Source organism: Lycorma delicatula, chromosome 7, assembly GCF_047948215.1.
Source record: "Lycorma delicatula isolate Av1 chromosome 7, ASM4794821v1, whole genome shotgun sequence".
Classification (NCBI taxonomy): Eukaryota; Metazoa; Arthropoda; class Insecta; order Hemiptera; family Fulgoridae; genus Lycorma; species Lycorma delicatula.
The window spans coordinates 74934966-74960108 of record NC_134461.1 but is presented as its reverse complement, the minus strand read 5'-3'; the positions used below and the strand labels follow the sequence as shown (position 1 = coordinate 74960108).

General features: G+C 27.8%; 1 protein-coding gene across 1 annotated transcript in view; it reads right to left on the bottom strand.

The window, feature by feature from the left end:
* Positions 1–25143, bottom strand: part of sev (receptor protein-tyrosine kinase sevenless) — a 216215-nt gene that overhangs the window by 9366 nt on the left and 181706 nt on the right. Inside the window, exons 20-30 of the mRNA XM_075371462.1 lie at positions 22275–22541; positions 21832–22028; positions 19181–19294; positions 13657–13847; positions 11862–12062; positions 10289–10506; positions 9628–9775; positions 6298–6542; positions 3381–3535; positions 2965–3170; positions 1697–1942 (exon numbers count right to left, since the gene is read on the bottom strand). Coding sequence (XP_075227577.1) covers positions 1697–1942; positions 2965–3170; positions 3381–3535; positions 6298–6542; positions 9628–9775; positions 10289–10506; positions 11862–12062; positions 13657–13847; positions 19181–19294; positions 21832–22028; positions 22275–22541 — 2188 coding nt within the window. The remainder of the gene's footprint in view (positions 1–1696; positions 1943–2964; positions 3171–3380; positions 3536–6297; positions 6543–9627; positions 9776–10288; positions 10507–11861; positions 12063–13656; positions 13848–19180; positions 19295–21831; positions 22029–22274; positions 22542–25143) is intronic.

Genomic DNA, 25143 nt, shown 5'->3' with positions numbered 1-25143 from the left:
TTATATGGGATAAGCCAATATTGTTAAAAATATTGATTTAATACAGTAATTTTCTTCTGCAGTATATTACTAAAGATATATTATTTACCTCATTACATAACAGAGTACACTTAAAAATTTTTAAAGCAATGCGTACAATATGTTAAGACGAGAAGCATTCTCTGTAACTAATTTCTTTGGCGATTCAATTTCTTCTATTTATAAGAATGTCAAGAATAGTATAGCATTCACATGATTCAGACCATTTATCATACTACAAAATAGTATTTCAGATACTTAAAGCACCTACCTTGCAAAGATCTCTTGCCTAATATGTTATTTATCATAATCATCACCATCCTTAATCATGTTAACTTTTTAATGATTCCCTTAAAATTACTATGAGAGTGCTTAGAAAACGATAAAGATTTCATAAAAAATTTCACAATCAAAATATTATCAATTAAAAATTGTTCATGAAAGTAATATAGCTTTTACTGATTATTTCTAACATACATGAATTTTTAAGAGAGTGAATATTTGAAGTTAGAATTGCTGATGATGCTCTAACTCAGTATTACATCTACCAAGGTATAAAACACATGAGATATAAAAATTGGCATTACAGTTTCTTTCTACAAGAGTAATGATGAGATCACTATACAGTCAGTTCCTGCGGTAAACTCTGATAAAATGTCACAATGAATGTCGCCTGCATTTCAGTAGACTTGCCATACAGATGTGAAACAATATTAAACTTTGTTTTGTTCATCTATTCTAGTATAATTGTAAGTCTCTGTTAACTGCTAAGAAATAAGCCTTTTGTGTGTGACTGCTATTAACACCATGACAAATCTGAGCTACAGTAAACTTTGAAATTACTCTCAGCAGACTAATTATTCTATACCTTTAAAGATTATTTTAAAGCTTAATAATGGCTATAATAAAGCCTAATAAAAAAATAAAACATGGCTATATAACTTTTAACTTATACGATTTTAACACTAAATTTTTTTTATCTAATAAAACAAAATATCAAATAAAAAATAATAAGAATATTATTTAAAATATAGTAAAAATAAAAGTAATTAACATATGTAATACCAACTTTTTTGTTCTATCTTTTAATTAGTTCAAAATATAGTACTACCACAATTATTTTCTTTTTAAATCCTGCTTGTATTATTACAAAATTGTATTATATTAAGCATTGTATTATTTAAATATAGATCATTTTGTAAATTTAAAAAAATATATATTATCTGTAAGTATAATTTTTATGTCTATTCTGTTATTATCTGTTCTGATAACTGTTACAGCTGTGGTTCTGACTCCAAATAGATGATAAAAAGTTCCAAAAAATTTGATTTATTATGCAGGTAGTATGGAACCACTTCATTCCTTTCTTTTCTTACTAAACCTAACATGGAATATTTATTTTTCTTAAAATGGCAGAAGAAATGATTTTATCTTATATTAAAAAAAAAAACACAGTTCTTTATGCTATGCCAGTAAAAGTGTACACTATCTGGTAAATAAAGGCAACATGCCTCTAAGTAGTGCTGAAAGGTGGGTATCGGAGCATGCTGTATTAAGGGGGAGGAGTTTTAGTCAGTGAGAGTCTGACATTACCATCGTATGGGCAAGCAGTGGCTGGCAGAGCTTTTCCCAACTTAAACATAAAAAAAGTAAGCAACAAAACTGAAAAAATACACACCAGTGCCATTATAATAAATAGACCATTCTTGTGATGCAGTAGTTGACATTGTAGCGATAGTTGTTAAATTATTATATTCTTGTTTTTCAAATTGAGGTTGTTGTTCATTACCATTTCCTTGTCTACCCTCAAGGCAATACAACTCTATGATTCCACCATTTTCTTTAGATGGTTCCCAAGCTACCTGATACACATCTCCTCTAAGGTGGTGAAGTACTGGAATTCCTGGAGCTGCAGGCCTATCACCTAGTAAAAATAATAAAAAATGTTCATTATTTAATAATCTAAATCATCTAATATACAGAATGTTTGTCAAGGCAATAGTTGAGAAGCGTCTTTGGCTGAGAATTATGGGAATAGTGGTTAGTTATTTTACTCATCAGAAGTAAGCACTGCTCAGATGATGATTGGTGTATTAGCTAGATAAAAATGTGTCCTTTAGATTTAATAAAGCTCCATCATTCTGCCTAACATCAATCATTATGGTACAAACAGAGGGTTAATACTGTACCAAAAATGATCCAATGATCCAATTTAGACATTTGTACCAGAAATTATCCAATATTTAATGAAAAAGGATACAGTAAAATAATTTTGAAGAGATCAAAACATTATACATTAAATATTAAAGCTATTAAAATCCAAACAATTTTTCTGCAGTGATTAATTACAAAAAAAAAAATTAAAAAGTTTTTTTTTAAATTAACTTTATAAATATAGGGGAAGATAACCTACAGAGAGATATTTTTCTATGAGACTTATAATTATTTATTACTATTTTCCTAATATTTAGATCCTACATTTCTTTTTTGAGATCTGTCCAGTAATTTTAAAATAGTAAATTTATCCACTGTTTCATTAATAATGGCCTGAGAAAGGAAAATACATACACATTCAAAGACTGTAACTGAGTTTAAACAAGTGTAATGTATAAACTGAATGTTAATTTGTTGATATTTTTATTGTGTTCATAATTTTATTATTGTTTTGTGTAAAATTATTCTAAATTTGTTCACCTATGAAATTTTTGCTATAGTAGTATATATTTAAAATAATCATATTTATACTACAGAATAAGAAGGCAATACTCAATTCCAAGACTTGGGTAAAATAAATGTAAAATAAATTAAAAATAAATACAAACATCAAATATATTAACTACATTCATGGCCATCAGGTCTGTAGCCAGTATAAAACATCAATCAATTAAAACATAACCAATAAAGGTAAATGTAATCAAGGATAATAAAATAAACGTTTATAATTACCAAGAGTTCTAAAAGTGAATCTATTATCTGGGGGCCATAAGAAAATATCAGCCTCAGAACTATAAAGAATATTCAGGCGAAACATATATCTAGTTTTTGGACTTAATTTTTCTACAAAATAATAATTGATTCCATCATTTGTAGAATTTGTAACAGGTACAGATAACCATTCTGCTGCACTGACATCATAATACTGCATCACACACCTGTAAATGTTTAAAAAGAATTATTACAAATTGTGTAAATATTTTTATTGAAAAATATATATATATATATATATATATATGTGTGTGTGTGTGTGTGTGTATATTGTGTAAGTAAAGTAATAGCAAAAATCAACAAGTAATGAGAGTTAAATATAATTGTTAAATAATAAGTTATAAATAAATAAAATAATATTAAAAACTAAAACTTACTCTACATATTTAGCACCAAGAGAAGAATTCCATGATATATTCAATGAATATGGAAATGCTTGTACCAAAGTAATATTATTTGGCAAAGGATATGTTGTAACAGATACTGAGTCACTATCTAAGTATATTTCACTGCTTTCAGAATATGCTCGTACCTTCATAAAAAAAATAAAAAAATAAAAATAAAATGACTCTGAAATATACAATACAAGAATGTTTTTTTTGAGATTAAAAGGCTAAAATACTATACAAAATATATTTTAAAAAATTGTATGGGTTTAGTAAAAAGCCCATACTGATAGAACCTTGAGACCAATATTCATACAGATGACACTAACATCGGCCAATAAATTAAATGTTACGTAATCAAAGCTAAATAAGAATACAATTACAGAAATTTTAATTCAACTAAACTTCTAATAATATATTCAATTTTACTTAAAGTTTATGGTCTTCAGTTATTTCTGTACTAAATAAAGTTAAAAGTGAAGTTTTTAAATAATATGAGATCAGAGAATTTTTACCTTCTGTATAAAAATATTATTTATTAACTACAAATAAGAAAAACACATACTAACAGGTAATGTTCAGGTGCCTTTTTTGTATCTCTGTACACAAGTATAATGCTTTGATGGTTGTCAAATTTTTTTTTTAAATGTTTTTTTACCTAATTTTGTAAACTGTTCAAATATTATATTTATCTGATGACATTCTGAATCTTAAGTAATTTCTTATAGAAGATAAAAAAGATTAGATTTATAAATAGAAAAAAATACGAATATAACAATAACCTTTCAGTAAGTAAACGTACATAAAAAATACGTGATTTTTAGTTACTGTAAAAAAAATTATCTAATAAAAATGCATTACGTGAAACACATTTAAATAATTCAAATGAAAAAAAAAATTATATAAAAAATTATTTTCATTTAGCAATATTTCATTTTTACACAAACAAAATACTGAAAGCTGACTAAAAAAAATGCGATCTAGTTAAATTTTCTGACATGTCATTTTCAAAATGACGAATTTCAATTTTATTAAAAGCTGTTAGTAAAGAAGAGTTATAAAATATGACATAATTACCTTAATTACTTTACTAGCAGAAAAGTAAATACAAGATTCATAAATTTTATAGATATGAAAATAATTTCAACTGGAAATTTATAATTATTGTTCGTTGGATATTGAAATTTATAGTAATTTTCTCAAATAAAAAACATTTTTTTTAATACTATCAGTTTTAATAATAATAACCAAGTTAAAAGATAAAGTTACTGAATCAAATAAATATAATAATCATTTGATTTCTAACATTTACTGTTACAAAACATTACTGAAAACATTTCATTGATTGTGAGAAAGCTATTACCACTATTATCATGAACATACCAGTTAATGAACCAACAATGTTAACATGTGTTAGTTATGTACAAACAATGTAAATTAATCAAGAAATAACATCCTGGAAACAATTAAAATAATGCATTTACAGTTTATTAATTTATTTACTTATTACTAAATTACAAATGATTAGAAAATATGGCTGAATGAGCAGGTTTAATTTCAACAATACACAAAATTATTAATAATTTACAAACAAAATAAAATTATCAGTATAATACAAGTTATAGGATTATCATAATATAATGGTAGGCAATTAAATAATTAATTTGGCAAGGATATTCTGAGAACTTACAACAGTATTTCAATAGATACATCCAGATGTAAAGTGTATAAAACTACTTCACACCTAGTTACATATGTTTTGTATATTTGTAGTTATTATCTTTCCTAGCAAGAGAAGGCACAATGTGTTCAGTCATTTGCTGAACTTAAGTCAGGATAATTACAGTTTATAACATATGTTAACAAGCCACCATGTAATGCATGTTGATCAGTTATTAAATTAAACAAACCAAACTTTAAACCAAACTAAACCAAACTTTTAAATTCCGATCACTAGTATCAGAAGAAAGTTTGAATGAATTAAGGCAGTCTTGGATAAGGATTTCTAACAGATCCATCTCTCACTGAAACTTCCAGTTTCAAATTCAATAAAAAATCAATACAAAGTTAATAAAAGGCATCATATGACCACAAACAAATTCAAATACAGTAAAAAAAATAAAAAATAAATAATTTTTTAACTGTAATTCTTACAGATGAAGCTAATTTTCATGTAAATAGGTAAACTAATAGAAACACTTCAAACATTGTAAACTGATCCATACACTCATTTGGAAAAACCAATAGCAACTCTAAAGTTAATGTTAATTGTGTTAAAAAAATCTTTTGATGGGATTTTCTTCTTTATTGCAAAATAATTAATGAAAAATTGCTAAAATTCTTTCTATGTTAAATAACTACAGGTTCCTTCTTCTACCAGTTTCCGTGATTTGGGTAGTAGCGTCTTGGCCTTTCATCTGGATGTTCCGGGTTCGAATCCCGGTCGGCATGGCATTTTCACACTCTAGAAAAATTGTCATTCATCTCATCCTCTGAAGAAATACCTAAAAGTGGTCCTGGAGGTTAAAAAAAAGTTCCTTGTTCTAGAAGAAGTCGAAAATGTAAATAAGTATCATTTATTCTCAGAAAGAAGATACACAGCACCTCATTTTAATATCATTTTTTACCATGTTTTGAAAGAGAAATTTCCAGGTTACTGGTTAGGATTGGATACTGTAGCCTCCAATTAACTTGTTGCCATGAGATTTCTTCACCTGATTATAAAAATTAATATAAAAAAATACTGTTTATTTAATATTACTTTAAGTTACTATTACTATATCTTTTCTTTTTTAAGTTTTAAGTTATTGCTTTATTTAATTAATAATCTTATTTCCACCATTATTTTATAATAACCCTGCATATACATAACAGTATGTCAAAGAGGAATAAATTACAGTATACAAACCCATATAAGATAATCTTGTCCAGGTATTAGTTTAAGCAAATCAACAGAATTTAAATTATTTTCACTAGGATTGTTTAGCACAGGTTGTTCACCCTTACGTCTAACCCCTTCCACTACAGTTTCAGTTCTCCAGAGTACTTCATACCACACAGATTCAGCATTTAATTGTTTCGGTGGTTCCCACATGACTCTAACTGCAGTTGGATTAATTACAGTAACCATAACATCTCTGGGTGCAGATGGAGCTGTAAAACAACACATAATATTAGTAATAAAAGAAAAAATAATCTAAATTGCATTATTCTATACAAGTTAACACACATAGATTTCTCTTGCACTACACACACGCAAAAATATAAAACAAAAAAGGTTGCTTTATAACAAGTTAAAAAAAAGAAAAGGAAGGTACAAGTCAAAAAAATATTAAGAACAAAAAGTAATCTTGTATTATTGATAATTAAATAATGAAGAAATACAAAATTAACAATTAAATTATTGTTGTTTTTTTTAATAAATATTCTATTTTAATCTTACTTTTTTAGGGTTATAAAATTGTAAGAGAAATTTATTTATAATAATAAATATTTCAAGTGTCAAAAACAAATATATTATTATATTTCAACTGAAAATTCATGATAATAAAATATATTTACATCTGTTTAAATACAAATACCAAAAGAACATTGCATGTATGCATGACAGGTTGACAGTGTGACAAGAGGAAGATGCCCCATGCAAAGGTCAGTTTAAGATATGACTATAATACACATTAATATTCAACAAATCTTAAATAATTCTTCATAATATGTACAGCTTGGTTTAAAGAAAAAAGCTATCTTACTATCAATTAATAATTTTCAAGATTAAATGATTATAAAAACATTTCAAATCAATTGATAAAACATAAAACAATTCACAACTCTTTTCTCATTGTACTAGGTACAGTGATTCTAAACAATTGAAACATCCTACTTTTTTTTTAAATTTCATAGTCTCATTACACCTGTCGGTAACAAAACAAAAGAATCCTGATGAATTACAATTCTCAAAATCTTCATAAATCAGGACACTAAACAGTCACACCATGAAAGATTTTGATGATATAATTATTGAAAAATAGATTATAGCATTACTTTGGCCAGTTGCTTGGCAAAATTACTATGTTTTTTATGGTCATCAACCCAAAGGCTGTTTGACTTATCCATTGCAACTATCAGCTGCTAAAATAGCATTAAAGTCCTAAACAATATAAGAAAGGTATTCTTGGCACAGAGTTTGTCATATAATTGCCATATTCAGATGTTAAAGTGCATTAACCAGATAATTCTGCACTATTTATTCCCTTTTTATTTTTGAAAGAAAACATGCTTTAGTCAGATGAATTCATTGTTGGAGGGGAAGAACTATTAATAATTCAATTCAGGGAAACTGAATGTAGATATTTAATACAAATATAAATCACACAATTATATTATAAACTCAACATTCCCAACACTGAAGAAATAATTTACACACATTGCAAGTATACTTTATAAGAATTCCACTCAAGTAAAAAAAAAGGTACATAACAGTACTTATTTCATCTGTTTATAAATAAATATATCATTCAATTTTATATTTTTTTTATGAAATCAATATTACAATTAATTTTTTATAAAATCAATATTACATGGCTGAAATGTAATACATTGTCAATCATAAGTTACAATGAAAACTGATAAGTCAAATGAAACAAAGGCTATCTTGTAGTTTCATTCCTCTACTACTCACATTTCAGAATTAGTTAACCCTCCCTTTTTTTCTTTTTCCTGTTTAGCCTCCAGGAATTACTGTTCAGGTATTACTCAGAAGATGAATGAGGATGATATTTATGAATGTAAATTGTAGTTTTGTACAGTCTCAGTTCAACCATTCCTGAGATGTGTGGTTGATTGAAACCCAACCACCAAAGAACACCGGTATCTACAATCTAGTATTCAATTCATACAAAAGTAACAAACCCCTCTATTTTCTGTCACTTGCAGTTGTTATTGAGTCAAGTACAACTACTATGTTAACATGTTTAAAACAATGTTAATATTACAAATATGGCATAAAAATAAATTTTATTTGCTACAAAACCTTATTTTTCCACGTAGTCACTATTTACAGCTACACATTTCTTCCAACAGTGAACCAGTTTTCTCATTCCATCATTGAAGAATATGAGGTCGATCCACTACCTCACTCTGTCCTTCAGTTCATCATCGATGGAGAAATAAATATCCTTATATCCCTCATTAATTATGGAAAGAAATGAAAATTCCAAGGTTTTCTGGTAATAAGAAAAGTGTGGAACAGTTTCTAATTTTGACTTCATAACAGTCTCAGCAGTTGCATGTAATGTGTTTGACTGAGCATTATTGTCTTGCAGAATTATCACCTCTATGAATTGTCCAATGCGACATATATGTCTCCTAAGGTATGTTAGCATGTATTTTAAAAGCACTAAAATGAGGTGTTTTCACTTCAGTATTTACTTTACCAGCTTCTGATGCAGAAAATTTTATTGTCCACCAACTCACATTACTTTGATCAACAGTTTCATCACCATAACCAGTTTTTAAATGACGATGAATCTCACCAGTTTCACATTTTCTACAGATAAAAATTCATTCATTGCAAATTATTTTGAACATGCTGACATAGTAGTTGTACTCGACTCAATAACATCTGCAACTGGCAGAAAATAAGAGGATTTGGGACAACTAATTATGAAATGCGAATAGCAGAGGAATGAAACTACAAGATAGGAGCACCTTTGCCGCTTTGAGCAGCATTTTATTCTTGTTATATTTCAGTGTGCATTACATTTCAGCCTCGCTTTGTACTAGACGAAGGGGTAAATTTGGTTGTTTCAGTAGGGTAATTTCAGGAACTAAAGAAAGCAATTTGAAAAAAATAATTGTTTTACTGTTTGAAAGTTTATTTCATCCCAAATGACAAATTTTACCTAATTATATTTACTCCCACTTCTTCAGTCTTATAGATCTTTCATTGCATTTCCTCATGGATGCTAACAGTAAATATCAAGATCCTAATACCAAAACAACAATCATTTTGATAGTGTTCATGAGAATGCGCATGCACACACACACAGACACCCACACCCACACACACACACACACACACACACAACTAGTTAATACTTTTTAAATTGTAAGGCTAGTTAGTAAATTTTACTGAAACATGAGTAGTCCAACTGAATATTACAAGAAATGGATTATGCAATATGAACTATTACTTTGTATCATCAATTAAATGCTGTTAGATAATATTGGAATCACCTACCTCCAGGAAGAGTCTGAAATACAACAGGTGGTCCAATAGTAACAGGTAGATGTTGTAATTCACTATAATGATTTTGTAATCCAATAAAAAATACATACTTTGTAAATGGCAGTAACCCATCAATTTTAACAGTCTGATCAAAACTTTTCTATAAACACAAAAAAATTTACAAACATTTAACTTCCACATTTCAAAAGAAGATTAAGTAATATTGAGATGATTAATAATACATTATAATTTAATAATGACACAAGTTTTTTTTGTCAGTATTTAACATTTTTGACAATCTACAACAATCACTGATATGTAGCAATGAATTGGATGAAAAACTTTCTGAAATACGGTAACTTTAAAAAGAAAAAATTAAATTTTTTTTATCCCTAAGGATGAATCTCAACTAATACTGACTATAATCATTAAACTAGTTTTGGAGATATTAGCAAAGAAACTATAATTAAATGCAATAAAACATATCCTCAAGTGATAAAAGTATCAGAACTTATAAAATTATTTTATTTTTTTCAAAAATTATTTTACTTTAATCCCAGGTCTCTAATAAAACTGAAAATAAAAACTTAATATACACTGCTAATATTCAATGTGTTGATATAAGATTAGTAGTTTAATAAGAAATAAGTAATGACTGACTAATAATACTTACAGTAATGTGGCAAAGTGTGAGATCTGTCAAACATGAAGCAGTGTCATTTAAAGTGATAGATGCTGTTCCATAATACACACTGAATTGTACTGTGGCTAAAGACACATTACTGCAGTCAGGATCTCTTTCAGGTAATGGCAAACCAATTGTAATGGAATCACTTTTATGATCAACAAGTTCAGCCATACCAGGTGGTTTTGGTGTTAAACATCTAGCAACTGAAACCAATTTAAACAAAAAAATTATACATTGTATTATTAAAAATTACTGGAAACATAATATTTAATGTCCAAGTTAAAATTAACTTTGGAGAAAAATCAAGATATTTACTCTGCTTTAAAACATTTTCCTTTCATACATACTTTTATCCAGTTGTTGTATCAGTTGTAGCCTTCTGAGAGAGGTAAGAGAAAGACAAAGAAACTGGTCAGAAAAACTCATAAATCAAGTTACTACAATACTGCTCAGACTTTGAAGAACAGCTTAGAGTACCACTGGTCAAAGTCAATCCAGTTTTTGGTGTGATTAATAAATTTAATTTCTTAGAAAGAATAGCTCACATAATGGTAGTAAATTTACAGTCATGGTATGGTAAATGTATAACCACAAAGCCAAGGTAGGTGCCCAGGGAGGTCTAGACACCATACAATATGAAGAAGATACATGGCTAAATATTTTTTGGAAAATATATAAATGCTTGAAAATAAATATAAAGATTATTAATATATCATGATTTTTTAGTACCTATTATTACAATCAGTACAGTTCAGTCAGAAAAGAAGATGTAATTTGAGAGGTACAGCTAAAACGTAACACTATAATAAATTATCTATATTTCAATATTCATTTCAAATGATTGTAAATTACACAACCTGTTTTACTGTTAAGCTCATAGTGTGTCACATTCTGCATTGAAAAGAACCAAACTTTATAACTTTATTGTGGGAAATTCAAGAATCTGAGTCACTGACCACTATATTGATGTAAAAGAAATTAAATTTAAAGAAAAGACTTTCCAATTTTTTTAGCTATTAAAAATTTCCTTTACTTCCACAAAATAACAAATTTTACTATTGTAATGTTTTTTTTTTGGTGCTATAAATAAAATTAAATAGGATCAAGTAATTTATGAAAAAAGTGGTGAAAATTACATTGTTTCTATTGTACTGATATTAGTTCATGAAAGCATCTCGTATTTTGCAATAAGTTCATAACTTATAAAATAGAAATGTTTGAAATTTTAAATTTGGAATACAACAAAATAATATTTTAAAACCACAAATTTGTTTAATTTGGGTATAATAATAGAACAGCTGTTATTTTTGAGAATAATTATTATTGTTTCTCGTGTTGTTACTATTACTGTTAACCAAGATTTGTAGACATCCCATTAAAAGGATTTTGGCAATTTAGTGGGATCTAAAATAATTATTATAGCAGATTTTATTGTTTTTAGCACAAAATGTAAAATATTAAAAATAACAATATGTTTTTACATATGAATTTTAAAACAAATTATGAATTTACAATTCAGAGATATGAATGAAAAAGCTATTTAATCAATTAAAATTACCTGGGTATGGTTGAAGATGTTGACCAACAGCAGCAATATTTCTCACACCAGATGCATTAAATGCAGTTACACCACTAACAAGATTAGCAATCACCATATTACCGAGTTGAGTATTTTTTGCTAATGAGTAAACTCTACCTTCAGTTGCGTTTGACCAATAAACTAATTTATGATCAACAGTGATAGACGTTGGAGGCAAACCTTGAAAAAAAAATTACTATAAATAAATTTGAAATATTTTACTTACATTACACACTAAAATAAAAAAGACTTATAGAATAATAATTAAGATATAAAACAAACAAATTACAATGAAAAGATTGTGGTCATAATTCATTGGTATATGTTTAACACATTGGGTATATATTGGAAATCTATAGCATCTGCTTATTGCTTTGTTTAACAAAAAAAAAAATCAAGAAACAAATACATCACGCATAATCTCTTTTTTCTTATATTAAAAATTCAAAATTCTATAGAAAATTCTTAAAGGTGTACATTTCATTTTACTAAGTAATATTTTTTTTTATAATACCATTTACAATATTTTATATATAACTATTATCAACACTGTCACAGATACCTCTAATTGCTATACTGAGTTAGGCAGAGTATATGATAAATCATTTATTAACAGAAAAGGTACATTAAACTGTTGCTTTAATGCTACAAGAGGCACCACAGTTGATATTTCTAAGAATATTGATTGTGCAGACAGAAATTATGTGAATAAAATACAGGTGTCGATATTATACGTTGTAGGTTGTATGGATGACTAGCAACTGCATTTCAATGGGTTTGGGATGTTGATGTCTAATATATATTCTGTTCAATGAAGAAAGACATACCAGGTGATATTTAAGTATGGAATACTTTATACTGCATATCTGAGAGGTAGTTGGAGGCAGAAAGAAATGGTGTTCTACATAATTAAAAAAAAATCTACATTGTCATGGATTTTTAATTTCTGTCCACCATTTTGGATCTGTCATATTGAGTGAAAGTTAATTCTTTTAAATAGGAAAGGTGGACATTTGGCAGATGATTTTGACTTAAAATTTTACAAGAAAAACAATGGTGAAACCCATTTTTATATTAATGCCTTTTGTTATCGAGTTATAAGCAATTAAAATTGCAATGACAGAAAGTCAACAATTAAACGAGGTAATACACACTGCATGAACAATTTTATTGCATTTTACATTCATAATGCATAAAGTAATGAACTTTAAACAGTGTTATAATATTGATAATAATAAACAATAACTAATAATCAACAACACAACAAATTAAACGGCTATATTAACTGATATTATTTACTTTAAATATTACAGTATTTATTTAAAAATTTTAATGTTTTCGATTGTAAATACTAATGAAATAAATTTTGAAAGCATAACATTCTACAATAAATGATCAAAATGCTTCTTTTCTACAGGTTGGCAGTATGCTAACCTCAAGTAATATCTGTTTATAACTTGCTGTATCATGTCTGATGGTACACGAGCAGGTTCATCAATTAATCTTTATTTCAATTCATCAATGTCTGTTTTGTTTTGTAAACATTAAGTTTCAGGTACCTGGTATACAAAATTACTTACTTCTTCACTTCCTCAGAAGGCCTATCATGGGATTCTTGTTATTTCTGGGAGTGGCTAGGGCTGTTTTCAGGATTACTATGATTGCTTTCTAAAGATGAAACAAGTTCCAAAATAATGATGATCTTATTGAAATATATAAAATAAGTAATGCCTCTTTTATACTGCTCATATTGAAAAAAATAAAAGAACATTACCTGCATTACCAACAACTGATGTATTAACAAGTAATGAGCAAACACAAGCATTCATATCAGCAGACATTATATAATTATGAGCTGCATCTATCCATAAAAGACGAGGTTCAGGACCACCAGTTTGATGATCTAATGTCATTGTTGAACCAACATTTGGGCTTTCTGGACAATCACAGGCATTTCTTGATGACCTAAGAAAATGAACAGTAGTCTTAGAACAAATATATAAAATCACAACAAAATAACATTGCAGGAAAAAAGTAATGAAAGACTGTCACTAACTCAAAATTATGATTATGTAATATTTAATACAAATATAGTAAAGAACATTCCATTCAATCACAAATCTAATTATATTTCACTTAATTCAAGACCAATGTTATAATTTAATATAATAGCGACTGACACTTGTAAGGATGTATAAAGGTGAAAGCAGAAGAAGAGAAACCATAGTTTCTGTTAGTAAAAAGACTTAAATTTGAAGAAAAGACTTTCCAATTCTTTTAGCTATTAAAAATTTCCTTAACTTCCATAAAATAAAAAATTTGCTATTATTAAATTTTGATGCTGTAAATAAAATTAAAATGAATGATTTCAGAAAAGAAATGGTGAAAACTATAATGTTTCCATTACATTTCATAATAATTTGGTAAATTATAACATAGGAATGTATGAAGAAATCCAAGTGATTAATTACTACTGGTGATATTTCACAATTATCATTTTTACCTAGCCATGTCACTTTTAACTAGCTATATAAATTATGCACTCCTTTCATATCCTGTTATCTATCAAGTAATCAACATCACTTATAGAAGGCACAGCATAAGAACATGTTAAATGTCATGTAAGTCTATCAGGTTATTCACTCAGACACTCTCAATTTATTTATTTCTCTCTCAATTAATCTCTCTCTCTCTCGCCAGTAAAACATTGTAGATTAACAATGACACCCTGCCATCTCAAATAAGAATCGTTTTCTCAGGTTATACAGGTTAATTTTAAAAAAAAAAATAGAAAGAAGTTAAATTTCATTAGAACATTTTCTAGCTTAAAATATTACAAATCCATTGGCATAAATTCAGACAACCAGCATGTTAAGGTTTTAAATCGATTTAAGTTTACAGATTAAAGTTACTTAAGATTTATATTTAAGCTAATTAAGGTTAAAGTTTTAATTTAATCTATTTAGCAGAAATCAATTTGGATTCAGATCAGGCACTGGATCTGATAATGCCTTGTTTACTCTTACAAATCTGATTCTGGAAAGGTTGAATGATAATGTCCATGACACTGAGATTTTCTGGCTATAGAAAAAGTCTTTGATTTTGTTGTTCATTCACTTTTTTTGAATAAATTGCATAATATTGGTATTAGGGGGATTGATTTGTATATAATTAAAGTCATATTTAAGTAATAGAACACAATGTGTTAAATTAAATGGTGTATTTAGTGATTTTCCTGTGATTTTTGGGGTTCCACAGGGTACTGTTTTGAGCAAGATTTTATTCCTGGTATATATGAATATTTTCAGCTTGAATATTCAGGGTAAAATTGTTTGTTTTGCTGATGACATGGCCGTTGTTTATGGTGATGGTCCTTTTGATAATATTGTAATGAAGGTTAATCAGAGTCTGAAATTGGTTAATGATTGGATGTATAAAGCTTTTTTGTGCATTAATGCAATTAAAACTTAAATAGTTTATTTTTTAAAAAGAGAAAAATTATTAATAAAAAAAATTATTTTACATAAATCTGGTTGCTGTCAGCTTAGTATGAGTACTTGAAAACTTACTATGCTAACTTTTGTTGATACTGTTAAGTATCATGAGATAGATTTTGATCGTAAATACCTGTAATATGTATGTAAATTTTAATAACAATGTTGATTACAAAACCTTAGACTAGCACTTACTAGAAACCAAGATAGTAGAAATTGCAGAATTAACTTCTTATCTGAAGTTTAAAATCCATATAGATAATTTGGTTAAGAAAGTTAGCAGCTTCTTTTGCAAGTTAAGGATTCTTAGGCATATTCTTACACGCAGCTTAGAATGGTTTATTGTGCAGTTATTCAGGTATTTTGGTTTGGGAGAATACAATTGACTATGTACTCGACTTGCTACTAGTTTAACTCGAGTTTAATTGACTCCTCATTAAAAATTTGTCTCGTTAAACCATATATTTTTCCTAACGATTTGCTTTATTCTTTGTTTAACATTGATAATCTTATAAATTTATATGTTAAAAATGTATTATTATTTATTTATAAAAATCAACATTATTTAAGTTATATTATAATCATTCCTATATAACTAGGCATTCTTTGATGAGTGATATTTATATACCTCTTGCAAATAAAGTTTTCTTTAGTAGAGATTTATATAATGCAGCTAGTCGATTATTATTGTTAATTCTAGATATTGATTTAGGTAATTTTATTTCTATCTATTTCTTAAAGAGATATTTGAAGGATTTTTCTGTAGATGATGACTTGGGCCATGGTGCTTTTAGGGATAAATTGGCTTGTTTTGGCCTGGCTGATTCAGGTCTGTGTCCAAGTTGTGGTATGATGGACGATGCTTTTCACATTTTGTATGTCTGTCTTCGTTATGAGAACAGAGACGATTGGAGGTTGTGAGGCAGCTTGGAGATACTGGTTCTTGTTTGGATTTAACTATCAATTAGAAAAGCCAGGCCAAATGGGTTATAGTACAGAGTTTTGAGAAATATTTGGTTATTCAGCGAGCTGGAAAGGGATATAGGAATGGATGTTTGTGTAACATGGGTGGTTAGGGTCACTTAGACGTTTTAGTTGCCATGATATAGTCCAACCAAATTACACTTGCAAAAAATTTGTTACCAGTACTTTTATAAGTGGAAATGGTAAAGGGGCTTATAATAAACATAAAAAAAAAATAAATGCGTGAGTGGAGATGGTGGAAGGGTGATTTGGGGGGTTTGGGGGTTGAAAAAAAATTTTCCAATACAAACGTTGTAGATCATGCAAAAATCTATAACTTTTGTAGAGGTCACTTTTAATATAATCCCAAAACTTCCAAGAAAAATGTGAAAAATCTTCTTTTTTTCGCTTTTTATTTTTCATTCCACAAAAATAATTTAATTTTGATGAAACTTGGTGAATGTATGCCTTTCTGTCTTAAATAAACACAACTTTTTTTCACCAACTTTCACTAGAAATTACAATAATACCATTTCTCACCCCTTTTCAACCTCCCAAATAAGCATTTATTTTTTTTACATTTAATATAAGCCCCTTTACCATTTCCACTTATAAAAGTACAGGTAACAATTTTTTTTCCTCTAAATGAGTTATTTCAATAATAGGTATTTTTGAAGTTTTGTTTGGTATTATTGTTTTTTTTCCTATTATTTTGTTGTGTTCATTTAATTTTCTGTTGATGTATTTAGCTCAAAATTTATGATTTGTTCTACTAGTCTATTTCATATGAGTAGTTTCGGTTATTTGTTTTTCATTTGTTAGTTAGTAGGGGTTTTTTTTTTATTTAACCACCGGATCCACCGTTAGGCATTCTTCAGAGGATGAAGATGAATGATTTGTAGCGTGTATGAAAAAGCCATGCCTGACTGGGATTCGAACCCAGGACCTCCAGATGAAAGGCCAAGATGCTACCACTCGCGCCATGGTGGCCGACAGTTTGTAGGGTTTAAACCAATGAAAATGTCATTCATGGCACTTGCATCAGTGGCATTCTGAGAGAAGCCAAGGTGATAACTGAGAGATGTCAATCGGTCTGTGGATCTAGAAGATGACCTCCGGTAAAGCCCATCAGGACTAGGTAGGTGGCGTAATCGTCACATGGTGAAATCTTTCCCTTCAGGGTAAGGATGTAAATGATGACTATGATTTTAACAGTTTATAGTATATTAATTATTTTAATTTCGATATTTATGTTTTTATTCCTCTAAATGATGTTTTTATAAGAGATATTTTACTGTATTGTTTATTTTACAGTATACGTATTGTAAATGAAAAGTTATATTGTGTTTGTAATTGATTTTTAGTATATTTTGTTTTCCTATAAATTATTTCCTTTCTACTTTGAGTGGTATTAAAGTAATATTGTTTTAAACGTAAATTATGATTTTTTGTTTGCTTACTGTTTATCATTATTCTTGCTGTTGACTCAAGTATTTACTTTTGAGAGCAGACTTTATGTGTATTATTAGAGATTATTTATTGTAACTATACTGTATCTGTTCAGGTGAATTTTTTAAATGAATAATAATAATAATAAATACAAAAATGGAAGTAAAATTAAATGATTCACAATATCTTAAACTTCTAAGGATTTTTTTTAAAAAAGAATGTTTTAACTGTTACATAAAACACCAACAACCAAAGCCATGTTTTAAAAATAAGTTTCTGCACATCATTGTTTGGTGCAGGTTTCTCTTCATAAACTGAGCCTTTATTTAGTGGCTTTTATATGAAAAAAAAGTTATTAAAATAACAAGAACAATATATAAAACATAAGAACAATCAGGTGCCACTGAAAAGATTTCTGGACCCCTTAGAAATGCACAACAATGTTAAAGATCATTATCACAGGTCTCTTAAATTGATCTGCCAAGCATTCTACTTTATCCCTAAAAATCATCTTGCTTATGTTTCTGGGATAAAATATTACAAATATTCTGCAATCCACATGGCTAACAAAAATGACTAATGTGTGTTCATCAATGTAAGCATGAACTGACCCCCGTAACAATCAATAATTCTTTTTGAGGTTTCTGAGAGTAAACTTTAATTATTTGAAGTTTATTAAATGGGATGATAGTGCAATAGCATGAGAAATGAAAATATTTTTTAAAAAATACAAAAATTATTGATAAGAACTCTCACCTATCCATACATGTATTTTATGATGTGATTGTGAAATTGGTCAGATGATGCTAAGAAATAATTTCAGAAAACACTACCACTGCAAAGCACATCATCAGGCTCCTGACATCTGACTAGAAACACTAAGAGTTTGATATATGCTAGGAGCTATAAGAAACAAAACATTATGACTGAAATTTTACATCTGAAATCATTACAGATAGCAAAACCTAGATTTAAGACTACCAAAAAATTAGTGTAAAAGGTATAGTTATTGAATAAGGAGCATATTCTTTTTCTAGCACTAAGATGGTTGTGCAGAGGAATTCACTGCTATGAAGTCAAGCTTTAAAGTCAATAAATAAAGCCTGAAAGATTAGAAAGATGTACAACTCAAGCTAGCAGGGCTGTCTTATAATAGTAAACGGCTCTTACTTCATGATAATGTACACCTTAACAATTTTTTTTTTCATTGTAGTAATAATGGATCATTAATTTTAAGAGAATTAGATGAATTGAAAGTATTAAAAGATTGAGACAATTGTAGATGGTAATACTGACATAGCTAATGAGTTATCCTTACAGCAAAAAGGAAATAAATAAAAAAACAATAAAATAAAAAAACAATTCTAAGATAAAAAAGTACAAAACAAATACCTTGTATGGTAATTTGAATCTCTAGAGAAGAAATGTTGCATGTTGGTACCATCTGACTGAGATTTCATTAATTTTCCAACATGATTTGATTCCTCTTCAACCCAATATATCATACTGAAATAAAAAAAGTGTTCATAACTTAATTATACATAAAATATATAATAAAGAAAATGTTAGTAATGACTCAAGCACACAATAAATAAAATCAATTTATCATTACAAGATATATGGTACATAGTTTTCTTTTTTCACATAATTTCAAAGCTATTAAGATTTTACCATGTTTTCAATTTTTCAGCAATTCAATTAATTTATAAAACAATCTTATTATGCAATCTTTCCTTTCAAATACAATACATCTATTTTTTTAACAGTATTTCATATTTTGTATTTCTTCAAACCAAGTTCCAGTTTATTCTTCCACATACGAGAATTTAATTACCTGTTACAACGCTTTGATGGCCAATTCCTTACACACTTGTGCACATGTATTCACATAACAGCAAATATTTTTCTACATTTACTTTTTAGCCCCCTCCTTTTTCTTAATTATCCAGTCAAAATATATATGCTAGCAGTTCAAAAACAGTTTTCTCTTTATTATAACTGAAACAGTATTCTCTGTTGTATTAGATTAGAATAGAGAACAAATAATTTTTTTTAACGATTAATTCACCATACAAGCTCTAAGTTTGTACAGGAGTTTCATGGGAACATGAAATGGAAATTTAATAGTGTATAAAAAAAGCCATACCTGACTGGGATTTGAACCTGAGACCTCTGGAAAAAGGATTGAGATGCTACCACTTCACCACAGAGATCAGCAAAATTAAAAATAAATTATAATATATGGCAAAGAAATTCAATGTACTGGTAACATCAGAAAGAAAACTAAATATACAGCATTAGAAAAAAAAAAACATTTATCATGAATGCCATTGTGTTAATTAAATATTCATTTATGAAATATGTTGCTTATAATGTTGTTAATCAGTGGCATCCAAACCATTTAATTCTGAATTAAGAAAAGTACAAATAAAATCACATATAATGCTGATATGTTAAATACTATCATGACAAACATACAAAACAATTCTAAAAAGAAATAAATGAAACTTAAATTACTTCAGTCAATAAAAACTGATTAAAAATGAACATAAAAATAAGATTACCCAAAAATAACAGGTATAACACTTCTAACAATTACTATCAACTGAATTATTGTAAATCATTTTGAATCAGTCGGTTCCTGGAAAAAATGTAAAAATGCCCTGATCTGACTTATTCCTTATAATAGCTGGTGGCAGGGTAGCCATTTGTTTACCCAAATCAGAGTGGGGCAACAGTGCTACCTCGGATGGCTGGGATCTCTATTTCCAATCAGCGAGTGGTAAAAAGGTTGTTTGAGAACTTATTAGATAAAAATGGACCTCCACTTCGTCAGAAATCTAATTAAAGCAAACTGGAAATTTATGAACGCAAGGATATCATTTTATGTAATAAGCTTAATTTTATCCTCTGGAAGACTGAATATATGTATAAATATGATGATCTTTTATATCCTACTTGTAAAAAATCAACAGCCAAAAATAGGCATTTGTACTTTTCTAAAACTGAAATATGGTTATCACCTTCTGAATAGAATTTATCAGAACTTAGACTGAGTCTTTCTCACATGTAAGATTAGGAATGTTAAGAGTTTATACACACACATATATATATATATAAATATATATATATATTTTTTAAATTTCATTCATCAAAATTTTATTTTACAATTATTATTTTATTATTGTTATTATTACTTTATAATTATCTATTGAATGGACTATAAGATAAACTTTTGAAACTAAACCTTCCAATTCCAATATTGCAAACAGATCGGGATGTGACTGAAACATTCAAATTATATTCTCATTACAGCTATCCAAATATTGATCAGATTACAAAAATATTCACAAAAATATCTCCAAAATACTCTTCCTTTTAATGGTGTGTTATAAGCAAATAGTGTAAACTAATGAAGATTTGACAAATAAAAACATTGACTGAAATAAAAATATATTTTACAGTATTATTTTATGCTTACTGTTCACATGAAATTATCATGTTTATGTTGCAATACACTGTAGTATTTACTGTCAATTTTTTAAAAAAATTAAATAATTCTCTTGCTATATACAATTAACTTAAAATAGCATTTGATATTTATTTACTAATTTGAACCGTACAAATAATCATTATCAAAAATTAAAAAAATTATATCATATTATAAGAACTTTAAAAGAATGAGTAAGATATTGAGAACATATCAGTACTTTAAGTTTGAATTTTAGTATCCATAATATACTGTGTTGAAAAGATTCAGAGAAGTTTTTAATTTGACTACAGCAGTTGAAGTTATTTTATGACACTTTACTGGAATAACATTTTAAAGTTATTCAACACTTTATGCTTGATCATAACACTAGTACGGTAGCTTGGTTGAAACGAAGCTTTCTCAAGCTTAAAAACAATCTATAATGGTTCATCTATACTAATTCAAAAGAAAATTCTATATAGGGTGAAAGCTAGCTCAGACTCAAATAAAACAATCACAAGTTACAATGTATAGAAAATTATACATGAATTTGAATCTTATATTATTATACCTGTTTAATGGTGAGACTTCAATTTTTAATATTGGATTTGGTCTTACAAATACAGTAGTTGGAGGGGATCGTGCTCTATTAAGATCAAGCTTTCTTACAACAGTACCATCATAACCTTCTTCATGTTCAGCCCAATATAAAAATCTACCAATCCAGTCAACTGCAAGACATAATCCTGTTCCGTTTAAACTTAGTAACTGTTTAGAAAAAAAAAGGAAAGATAATATTAATATATTACACAAAATAATAGAAAATATGTATTCTGTTGAGAATATTGTTTAAAAGTTAGCAATATCTCTTTTATTTATTGAATAAATGTTATATTTAATTATACATAATTTTTAAATATGATAATAATGTATAAATTATTATATATATATATATTATTATTATTATTATTATTATTATTATTGTTATTATAAAATATATCTTTCTATATTTACCTTAGTTTTGCCAGATGAGTCAAGTTGTGATGCAGCAATATGATTATTGTCATCAATCCAATAAGCTCTGTCATCCTGACTCAGATATGCTAAATCAATTACAGAACCACTACGAGTTAATGTTCTATTTTCACGTTTATCACAATCAGTTATTTCAACAGCATCAACTGTACTAACTAATAAACGAGGTACAGGCATTTCCACACCAGAATCACCTTGTACAACATGTGTATTTTCTCCACAACCAACTTCAGTACAAGCAGCCACCTATAAGTAATATATAATTAGATTTTCTACTAAATCATACCTAAGATAAACCTACAAAAATTAGTTTTTCAGTGATTAACATCTCCAAGATGTTTTTAACTATGTGATATAACGTACACAATTTACTTTTCCCCTTTCCATCAAATCATACTTCCCTACTTAAGATATACATTTACAATTTAGCATAGTTAATCTAAACAGTATGTGGTATCTTCATTTTTCAGATATTTATAAGACATACAGTCCAGCATACAGGACACTTCATATTAAAAGATGGGGGAAAACATTACATTTCATGTGAAAATAAAACAAAGTTTTTGTTTTGATATTTCAAAAGAAGTCTATATTACCAAATATGTACTGTTTGTGGTCAATTACATTTTACCATTTTTGAGGTAAAATAATTCCATCACTGAATAACTGAATTTTCACAGGATTTTTTCCTGTGAACTTGCCAGCTACATTTCTCAATTTCTGAGGGTCCCCAAACATGTGCAGGGTCTGGCACAGTCATGATGGAAGATGACTCCTTTCCTACTGATTAATTCTGGAAGCTATGTCTCGACTGCTTGCCATACTCTTTCCAGTTGTTGACAGCAGAGGATAGAATCAGTCGTTTGACTGGGCAGCACCAGCTCATAATGAACAATTCCTTTCCAATCTAACCAAATAAACAGGAAAGTTAAGTTTTCTTGGTCTCAAACCTGGATTTTCCACCAACTGCAGAGCTTCACCTTACTTTGACCACAATCATTTCCCTACAATTTAGTTACATGTGATTCATTTTTAATTGTCCATAATGAGCGATTTCAATGACTTACGATGAAAATTTATTCCCCATAAATTTTTCATTATTGGATAATGTGACACCCAAACATTCAGCCTTCTTCAAATTGTTTAAAACTGTTTTATGGTCAGTGTTTAGTTCATTATTTATTTTTTTCTCATACCATCACTGCTGATGTACAGTCTCGTTCAATTCTTTTCATGATTTGATTGGCTTTTTCAGTAATGGGCCAACCAGAGCGAGGTGCATCATTTACAGCAGGATTTCCAAATTGTTAATGCTTGAAATAGCTTTGTACCACATGCATTGATACTACATAATATTCATAAACATCATATTTTTTTTAGCAACCTGAGTTGCATTCTTCCTTTTTTGTAATAAAATCTCAAAATATATCGAATTTCTTTTTCATTTTCATTCATTTACAAGATGGAATAACTTTTAAATAAATAACCTAACATAATCATCACCTTTCTAAAAAAAACTACTAAGTAATATGTCACCTTTAAACTGCATTCAAGTGTTGAAAGATTTGATAAATATTATCTGAGTTATGAAATTCTAAAGCCATCTACTGGGAGACTACAAAGAAACTTTTTCCCTAACCCCAATATATTTATATAAAAACTCACACTATACATACACTGTATATACATTTACTAGACAATTTTACATTATAAGAATAGTGATTTACATTACATTAAAATATCTTCAAATTACCCAAAAGAAGTTTAATGATGTTTCTAAAGTTTACAAACACTAAGTGGTACAAATAATCTGGTTAAAATAAAAAGTTAGACAATTTTTTTCCAGTACTGAACAGCAGAACTTGCAAATTCACCCATAATAAATTTACAAAAAACAATTTTGACCAATTAAAAAAAAATCATAAAAATATATGTTTCTAATGTAATTATAGAATTTAATAACAACTGAAGATGCGGGTTCAGCGAAAATCAACTCTTGGAATTAACATGGTAAGTTTAACTTATTTATTTACTGTGTTTTGATGGTTTATATTTTATTTAATATTAAATATGTTATATATATATATATATATATATATATATATATATATATACATAACATATTTAAGATATATAACATATAATAACATAACATATTTAAAGATAAATATATCTTTCTTCGCAATAAAAACTATCGTAATTATGTTTTTGATTAATAAACTGTGAAACTGAAATGAATGTGTTAGTATGAAATGTACATTTAATACCTTTATTATCTTTTCTGCTTTTTTTATTACAATATAAAGATACAAGGGAATGATATTGTGCTACTAAAGGTAACTCATAAGTTATCACACTAAATATTTATTTAATTTTTATCAATGCTTCCATAATTCTGTGTACAAAACCATCAATATATTAGAGAAAAATAGGTGGTTATCTTTCCTCTTACAAATTTTGGCAAATTAAAATTTCTAATATCTTCATTTGTTTGTAATTATGAATGCGCAAGTTTAGGTAAATAAAAATAATTCATTCCTAGGAAAAATTTCAATATTCATATATATCTAAACAAAAACTAATTTTGCATCACACAACATAATAAAGCAAGAAGAGAAAATGAAAAAAGAAATTAAAGCCAATAAAGTCAAGAATGGAGGGTATAAATTAAAAACATGCAGACACAGGGCAGAAATAATTAGAGGTAATGTTGTATGGAGCTCATCAGAACATCTCATGAGTGTTGTTTTGATTAAATTTTTTCATGATTTTTCTTGATCCCTTCAGGAATATGACAGAAATTTTGTTTTTTTAGCTACAATATAGTATATCTAAGATTCCTTAAGTA